General features: G+C 37.3%; 1 protein-coding gene across 1 annotated transcript in view; it reads left to right on the forward strand.

Annotated features, from left to right (window-relative positions):
- The first annotated feature begins 1,449 nt into the window (after nucleotides 1-1,449).
- Nucleotides 1,450-9,458, forward strand: part of plod3 (procollagen-lysine, 2-oxoglutarate 5-dioxygenase 3) — a 19,980-nt gene continuing 11,971 nt past the window's right edge. The window contains exons 1-3 of the mRNA XM_033609393.2: nucleotides 1,450-1,675; nucleotides 7,529-7,620; nucleotides 8,229-8,365. Of these exons, the coding sequence (XP_033465284.1) occupies nucleotides 1,588-1,675; nucleotides 7,529-7,620; nucleotides 8,229-8,365 (317 nt within the window). The 5' untranslated portion in view covers nucleotides 1,450-1,587. The remainder of the gene's footprint in view (nucleotides 1,676-7,528; nucleotides 7,621-8,228; nucleotides 8,366-9,458) is intronic.

Consider the following 9,458-nt stretch of genomic DNA (forward strand, 5'->3'; position numbering starts at 1 on the left):
TCGCTTCGGTGTTGTCGCGCTACTATGGCAACAAGCGTCAAGGGGCGGGGCTGTGACGCAGACCGATCAGACAACTTTCTGTCAAAGATGTCATCATATAATTTCAAAAATAAGACCTCTGTTATCCTTCAGGATTTTATCATTTAGAAACTTATTTTTTTTTTAAAATAAATGACTATAATCAGCTTTATTATTTTATTTTAGTCTTAGTGTATTTATTATTATTATTCAACATTCTTTGACATTAACATTAAAATGAAATAAAAATGAATTAGCCTTATAACTTAAAATTAATTGATGACTGCTCTTTGCTACAGATGCCATCAAATATTTTATTCTTAAAAGAAACCCCAAAATTATTTTATTTTATTTCATTACATTATTGAGACAATTTTTTATTCACACACACACACACACACACACACACACACGTATATATATGTATATGTATATATACATGGTATGTGTAACGTGCCAAGAATCTTAAAGAAAATAAATAAATAATATATATACTGTATATATATATGTATATACATATATATATACATATATATATATATATGTATATATGGCAAGAATTTGAACAAATAAATGCTAAATAAAAAAAAAAACATGCCAAGAATTTTAAAGAAAAGATGCTAAATTTAGGGGAAAAAACTGCCAAAAACTTTGAAATAAATATACCAAATTAGAAAAAAAAAATGCCAAGAATTTTAAAGGAAAAAAATGCCAAATTTGAAAAAGATATGGCAAGAATTTGAGCAAATAAATGCTAAATAAAAAAAACATGCCAAGAATTAAAAAAAAAAAAGATGTTAAATTTAGGGGAAAAACGTGATAAAAGTGCTAAATTTGAAAAACAAAACAAAACATGCCAATAATTTTAAAGACAACATGCTTTCCATAAAGTTCAAAAACACGTGCTTTTAAAGTTAAAAAAAAAAAGATTTTTAAGGAAAACATGTCAAATCTAAAACCCACCCCCAACTCCCATAAGTAATGAACAGTTCCTGAGATAAATGTTAAAAGTAAAAATTAAAAGAACAATATTTCCCTCCGAGATGTGGAGTAGAGGTATAAAGTAACAGAAAATGTAAATACTTAAGTAGCAGAATCTAATATATGATGAAGCCTTGATGATAAATATGAAGAGAAATAAGTTTTAATACAGTTAGCCCCGCCCCCCTCTCTCTCTCTAGTAGAATGTATCAGACGTGGCAAAGATTCACTTTCTCCACTTTTCACGAACCTTCTTCAGCTCCAGGCCACGAAATCACAGCCCACTCTCTCCATCTGTCCGCCTCTGATTGGCTCCCGTGGAGCCGCTCTGGCACGGTGATTGGTTTGAGAAGCCCGCCACTCAAGCCTTCTGAGATTCTCATTGGCTGGCAGCAGAAAAAGGCGGGAGGAATAGTTTTTTTTTTCTATCCGCTGTTGACGTATTTTTCTATCGCGATATCAGGACACGGGATGTGAAAGCCGTTAGGGATTCAGAGAGGAACGTTGATGGAGTGAAGACGAGACGAGGAGATAAAGTCACGGGTTACACTCTGAACGGAGCCGTTAACGGGTTTTTAAGTAGCAGCCATGACTTCCTGTTCTCTCCTCGGCCTGCTCCTGACTCTCACCGTCCTCCACAGCTCCGTGTCGGCCGAACAGCGGAGGCTGTCTCCAGGTAAGGCCGCTCCGGAGGGTCCCCTGCCCGGCCGGGCGGACCACCCTGACCCGCTGGAGCTGCCCGGCTCCTGGTGTCTGTCAGCTAACTGTTAACCTCATTTATACTGAATTAAGAGGTTCATTATTCACTTATGATCAATAATAACTGTGACCGTGAGTTTATAAAGTGGAAACTGTTAGTTCTAACTGGTGTGCAAACCATCAAACCCTCCAACTTCCTAACTTTTAAATTAGCCTGAGGCTAATTAGCAACAATTAAATACTGGGGCTTATTTTCATCATTTTATAGTCTGTTTTTCCCCCATTAACTGTTTAATAATTAGACCCTTGAAATGTCTAAATGACTGACAAAACGAAGAAGTCATAGTATTAGTGATGTCTTTAAACTGCACACTGGGAGATATCCGTCACACAAAACCACAAAGAATGACTTGAGTTATTTTGTACTTTATACTATACTACTATATATCAGATTAATATTGTATTTATTAATGTTTTACTCCACTTTATATATCCGCCTGTAGGGCTGTAACTAACAACTGTTTTCATTGTGGATTAATTGTCGGTTATTTTCTCGATTTATACACTAACGTTAGTTGTCTGGTCTATAAAATGTACAAATATATACAGTTTATATATACATTAAAAAAAGAGGAAAAAGGTCGATCAGCGTCCTCAAATGTCTTGTTTTTGTCCACAACCCAAATACATTCAGTTTATTGTCACAAAGAAGGAAAGAAATCTGAAAATATTATAATATTCACACTTTAGGAGATGGAATCAGAGAATTTCGACTTTTACCAATTAAAGTATTGAATTAAAGCACTTTGTAACTGAGTTTTGAAAAGTGCTGTACAAATAAAATTTATTTTTGTTTTTATTATTATGAATTATGTGATGATCTATTTAGTAGTTGACACCTACCCAATTTATAGATTAATCTTTGCAGATCTGACAGCTTTAGTTACTAAATAAATACAGATTGAATGAGCAGAATTAGCACTACCTCAGCTGGCTACAATATTTAAATTCTGCTGGCATGTTAATGTATCAACAATACTAATACTCCAGTAGTATATCATGTAAGTGCTGTAAGTGTTTCCTGCTGTGAAATTCATTTTGAAGATGTGATCTGGTTCATTGTGGTCCATAAAGTCGTCCGCACCGCAGCAGCAGTAAAGACTGAAGTCGACTCTCAAGGAACTTTCCAGAATCACTGCCCACGTTTCAGGTTGTTGTCACTGTGCTGAGTGTGATGAAGTCTCTGATTTGGTCTAAACCAAACATCATGTTCAGTTTTCAGTGATTCAGTTTCCACATTAATTAAAGTTTCTTCATCAACATTTTCATTAAAAGAAAATCAGTGTTTGTGCCATCAGTTATATTCTCCCAGTCACACAGATTGTCCTCATGGTACCTCACAAGTTAAGATGAGTCCACTCAGTGAAGTCTGTAGGTTTCAAATTCAGGTCAAATAATCTGCTCACATATTGTTGTTTTCTTAGAGATATTTGATTTTAATAACATCCCTACTGTAAACACTTAATAAGAGAATAAAGTGTAATGTGTTGCTAGATTAAACAGTAAGAAAATTAACTGAAAGAATGTGAAATAAAACATAGTGCAACAGGAATAATGTATCTAAAACATATAATAATAACATGCTCTCATAATCTAAAAAATATGTGGAAACATAAATCAGAGTTTCCTTTTCCTGTTAGTGCTACACAGACAGTGTTTATTTCCTTTACATGAAGCTGCAGAGTCACAGTGAGCGCAGAGTTTTACAAACTTGTGTGTATGAATGAAGTGTGTGTGTTTGTACAGCTGTGTTGTGTGTTGTTGGGGGTTTGTTGTTTCACACTCGGGCAGCAGATTATGAGCAGAAACTCTAAATAGTTTTCATTACGTTGGCCTGGTGTCCAGCAAGTTCACTGCTGAGCAGAAGTCCTCTGTAACTACTGTGAAACAGTGTCTGTGGTGGAAAACCACTCTTCTTATCTGGTGAATTAAAATCCATTATAACCATTAGTCAGTCTTCCTTACTGATCTGCTGACACAGTATTTTTAATACAGTTGCAGATATTAAAGGCAGAACTACCACAGTATAAACAGGGAGCCAGAATTCTGAGAAATAAAAGCTGCAGTGATGCATGACAGGAGAACAGACCACATCACTGTGGGGTTGTGCTAACAACAACAGTCATCTTCAGGTAAATGGCAACTGACCAATCTGATGTTTGTGCTGTGCATTTTAACGTCATATCCCTGCATTTCAAGCGTCCAATCTGTGACCAAAATGGGGTGTTTTTTAGTGACCCATGGCTGCATTTCCAGCGGTGATTGTGTGACTCTAATGGGGTGTTTTTCAGCAACACATCACTGTGTTTCCAGCCGTGTTTCCAGCAGCCACTGCAACCAAACTGTGGTGTTTTTTCAGTGCCTTATCGCTGCATTTCCAGCAGCCATTGTGTGACCTTAAGGGAGTGTTTTCGGTGACTCTTTGCAGCATGTCCAGTGGCAGTTGTGCGGGTATTTAAAGCCAAAACGTGATCTTTTCCTAACCAAGTGGTTTTTGTGCCTAAACAAACCACAGTGTTGTTGAAATGAAAAGTTTCAATACATCCTCTGCATAATAACAACATTAAATGGTGTCTGTGGTTTGCAGAACCGTACAATACCAACATTTATTCTGGTGTTTGGGTTGCACCAGACAGCAACATCTAACTGCTGGTCGAAACAACTGCAAGCAGTCATTTTCTTTAGTCTGTGGCCCAACAGGTAAATTAGAAAGCCCCAAACATTTCTCCGTTCTTTTTTTGTTACCCAGCAGCCCCAAACAAAACAAGACTGATCAAATTTCTTGAGACATTTGAAGACAGCAGGTTGGACATTTTTGTTACCTGATCAGCAGTGAGAGTCATCTTTACCTGCAGCCGAATCTGCTTCATTTGACTTCATGAAGCCTTAAAAGTGGTGGGAAAGGTGTGTTGCAGTTAATACTGTGTTACATGAACTCATCCCAGTATGTCTCAGTGCTGCAGGATAGTGATCCATTCACTGTGACAGCTGCGGAGCCACTGTTGGCAGAAAGTGACCCTGCTGTGAGTAATTCTGAGGAGAACTTTGTTACAGAGATGAGTGTTGGTTTGTCCACTGAAGTCACGTTTAAACACTGACTGAAGGAAACCTGGAGTCACTGAGGACAAGGAGGCTTTTGTCAGATACTCCTCTCCTCATTAACCTCTCACCGTCCTCCGCCTCCTCCCCTTCACCTCGCCAACCTCTCTGAGGAATTTCTGAGGAATGTGACTCTCACCGAATCCCTCGAAAGCCTGGGGGGAGGGAGGAAGAAAGAGACTGGAGGGCAGCAGGAGTTTGGTTTGCTTCCTGATTTCTAACATGGCACGCAGTGGTGCTATGTAGCTCAGTACCTGAGTACACTTTTATAGTACTTGTACTTAACTTGAGTGTTTTCATTGTCTGACACTTTTTACTTCTTTTTCACTACATCTCAGAGAAAATATTTTACTTTTTCATGTATTAATATTTAATCCAGTAATACTGTGTGTATTATTCTGCATAATCAGTACTATAAGTACTTTTGGTACTTAAAGTATTTTTTTTTTTTTCAATTATCCAAACAAGAGCTTTTGATTGATGTTGTTTTATTTTTCACTTTACTGTCGGTAGTGATTCTTCATGTCTGAGAGCAGAAAGAAACTGGACTGAGGACATTTTTCAGTTTCAAAAGTTTTTTTTTTTCTTTTACATTTTAAAATTTTTTGGGGAAAAAGGTCTGTTTTAAAAAGCTTTTCAGTAAAAGGAAAAGGACAAAATTCATTTGATGGTTTTTCTGAAAAGTTTGGATTATTTTTAAGAAAAAAGTTTGAAAAAAAACAAAAAGTTTTGATTTTCTTTCTAGAAACAGTTGTTTATATATTTTTTAAAGAAAAAGGAATAAAAACTTTTTAGAAAAGAGTGATGAATTATCTAAGTTTTTAGTAAGAGCAAAAAAACTTTGTTTTAATTTAAACGTGTTTAGTTTTATTGTAAAGCACATTGTTACTGTGTTCTGAAAGGTGCTATTTTAATAAAGCTTAGAATATTATTATAGAATATTATTATTATTATTATTATTATTATTATTATTAATATTAGTATTTTGTATTATTTATATTTTATGTTTTTTTTTGTTAAGTTTGGGGGGGGGGGGTTAAAGAAAGAAGTGTGGTATTTTTATAAAAAATAAAAAAAAGTAAAACTTTTTTTAAGTGTTTTTTAAGTGTTTTTTAGAAAAAGCAACAAAAAAACAGTATGTCCCTCACCCGCTGATAGCTCTACATTGAAGATGTAATTGATGGGGTGGAAGTAGCTCAGTCCATAGGGACTTGGGTTGGGAATGCCGGCTCAAGTCCCCGTCCGTTGGCTGGTGGCTGGAGAGGTGCCAGTGCTTGATCAAGGCACTGAACCCCCCAACTGCTCGGGGCGCCTGACAAAGGCAGCCCCCTTACTCTGATATCTCTCCACTGTGTGCATGTATAGGTCCTGTTTGTGTGTGTGTATTTTGGACCTGTGTGTTAATGACAACAGAGTGAAAAAATTGAATTTCCCCTCAAGGGAATTAATAAAGTGTATATATATATATATATATATATATATATATGTGTGTGTGTGTGTGTATATATATATACAGTACAGGCCAAAAGTTTGGACACACCTTCTCATTCAATGCGTTTTCTTTATTTTCATGACTATTTACATTGTAGATTCTCACTGAAGGCATCAAAACTATGAATGAACACATGTGGAGTTATGTACTTAACAAAAAAAGGTGAAATAACTGAAAACATGTTTTATATTCTAGTTTCTTCAAAATAGCCACCCTTTGCTCTGATTACTGCTTTGCACACTCTTGGCATTCTCTCGATGAGCTTCAAGAGGTAGTCACCTGAAATGGTTTCCACTTCACAGGTGTGCCTTATCAGGGTTAATTAGTGGAATTTCTTGCTTTATCAATGGGGTTGGGACCATCAGTTGTGTTGTGCAGAAGTCAGGTTAATACACAGCCGACAGCCCTATTGGACAACTGTTAAAATTCATATTATGGCAAGAACCAATCAGCTAACTAAAGAAAAACGAGTGGCCATCATTACTTTAAGAAATGAAGGTCAGTCAGTCCGGAAAATTGCAGAAACTTTAAATGTGTCCCCAAGTGGAGTCGCAAAAACCATCAAGCGCTACAACGAAACTGGCACACATGAGGACCGACCCAGGAAAGGAAGACCAAGAGTCACCTCTGCTTCTGAGGATAAGTTCATCCGAGTCACCAGCCTCAGAAATGGCAAGTTAACAGCAGCTCAGATCAGAGACCAGATGAATGCCACACAGAGTTCTAGCAGCAGACCCATCTCTAGAACAACTGTTAAGAGGAGACTGCGCCAATCAGGCCTTCATGATCAAATAGCTGCTAGGAAACCACTGCTAAGGAGAGGCAACAAGCAGAACAGATTTGTTTACAGTACATAACTCCACATGTGTTCATTCATAGTTTTGATGCCTTCAGTGAGAATCTACAATGTAAATAGTCATGAAAATAAAGAAAACGCATTGAATGAGAAGGTGTGTCCAAACTTTTGGCCTGTACTGTATGTGTGTGTGTATATATATATATATATATATATATATATATATATATATATATATATATATATATATATATATATATATATATATATATATATATATATATGTGTGTGTGTGTGTATAAAAAAAATCAGTTTCCTGTTGATTCAGTCATTGATTAGTTGACTGATGATGTCATGACTGATCTCCTTATCTGTGTGTGTAGATAATCTGCTGGTGATCACTGCGGCAACGGAAGAGACAGATGGCTTCAACCGCTTCATGAGGACGGCCCACGAGTTCAACTACACTGTGAAGGTAACACACACACACACACACACACACACACACACACACACACACACACACACAAAGGTAGCTGTACATCTAGTGTAAGATGGATGTAAAAATAGAACGTACACAAGAGCGATTAAATGAAGGTAAAGTGACAGTGGTGATATAATGTATAATACTGAGTGTCACAAAAACACAGCATGAAGTGTGAAAAATTCAGTGGCAAAATATTGTTGTGATGTCACCACAGGTGAGACAGTCCTGTTTCACCAACTGTACAGACGTTCTCTCTTAAAAGAAGGTGTCGATCATCTGTATATCAGTTACTCACCATGTGGTACTTTAAATTCATAAAGAAAACTTTGTTTTTATGCCTCCACGCTGGCGATAGACGTGACGTAGAGAGATTATGTTTTTTGGCACAAATGTCCACTTGGACTCACGATGAACTGATTAGTTGTTGGTGGTCAAGGGTAAAAGGTCAAGGTCGCTGTGACCTTGCATCCATCTCATTCTCGTGAATGCAATATCTCAAGAACAGCTTGAGGGAGAGGAGGAGGAGTCAACCTGTGAGATGAACATCTGGAGAAATACAGTGATGATGATGATGATGATGATGATGGTGTGTGCAGGTGCTGGGTCTGGGAGAGGAGTGGAAGGGGGGTGACGTGGCTCGAACGGTGGGTGGAGGTCAGAAGGTCAGATGGCTGAAGAAAGAGCTGCTCAAACACTCAGAAAAGAAGGACATGGTCATCATGTTCGTTGACAGGTAACACTCAACTGAGGGTGTGTGTGTGACTGTGTGTGTGTGTTATATAACTCCTGTCCTCTCTTCATCTCTTTATTCTCAGTTTCACCCTGTTGTTCCTTTGTTTCATCTTCAGTGTGGAATCTGACTCACCTGTCCTCACTTGTCCTCACTTGTCCTACTTACCCTCACCTGAGAACAAAGGTTTGGTTAGGGAAGATAATGGGGATAATGTGTTTTTCATCTTTATTACAAAGATCACTTTTCTCTTCAGGACATTTATCAGATCAAATTACAGAAACAGTTCCTGTTTCTTGACCCGAAAAACATCCACAGCAGGAGCAGCAACAACTTCAGCCAGTCAGAGCTTTATGTTTAGAGCCTGAGAGACAAAACCCAGGCAAAGTCAGCCCATATAGTCCTCACTGCAGCCTGTAAAGCTGATGATCATTTAGAGTTAATTGAGTAGTTTGACAGTGTTTTGATAGCTAACAACTGTATGACATGATTTAAAGAGACAGGTCAGTTTTTTTGGGGTGTGGCTGTATAAAGTACTGAGACAAGTTTTTGTTACTTATTTTTAGGTTTTTTTAAGTGTTATATTAAGCAAGTAATAAAGAAAATAATCTTCAGAATAATAGATAAATTAGTCATTAGACGGCTTATCAAAACGATCGTTAGGTGCAGCACTACTTAATAGAGACAGTTTCAAACACAGGCACATAAATCTGCTTTATTATAACTCACAAGATTTGCAGACAAGACAACTGTCTTCATCTTTCCCCACAGATGCAATATGCTAATATTATTAGCACAAGGGTATAGCATTTTACATTGTATAAATTAGCCAGCAGCTAGCAGAGCCCTGGCTTCCTATATGAAGCCAGGGACAACAGCAACATTTAACAAAGGTAACGTTACATAATTTGGCTCCATTGTTCACAGACACAACGACTGTCTTCCATTAAACACGTTTTCCGCACAAATACAACATGTTAACATTATTGGCATAAGCCAGTGACATTTTACATTGTATAAATTAGCCTCGTGGCTGCCAGACTTTCCTCTGCTCATATGAAGCCAGGATTAATCACACACAGGGCTTGTGTGGGGG

Source organism: Epinephelus lanceolatus, chromosome 22, assembly GCF_041903045.1.
Source record: "Epinephelus lanceolatus isolate andai-2023 chromosome 22, ASM4190304v1, whole genome shotgun sequence".
Classification (NCBI taxonomy): Eukaryota; Metazoa; Chordata; class Actinopteri; order Perciformes; family Serranidae; genus Epinephelus; species Epinephelus lanceolatus.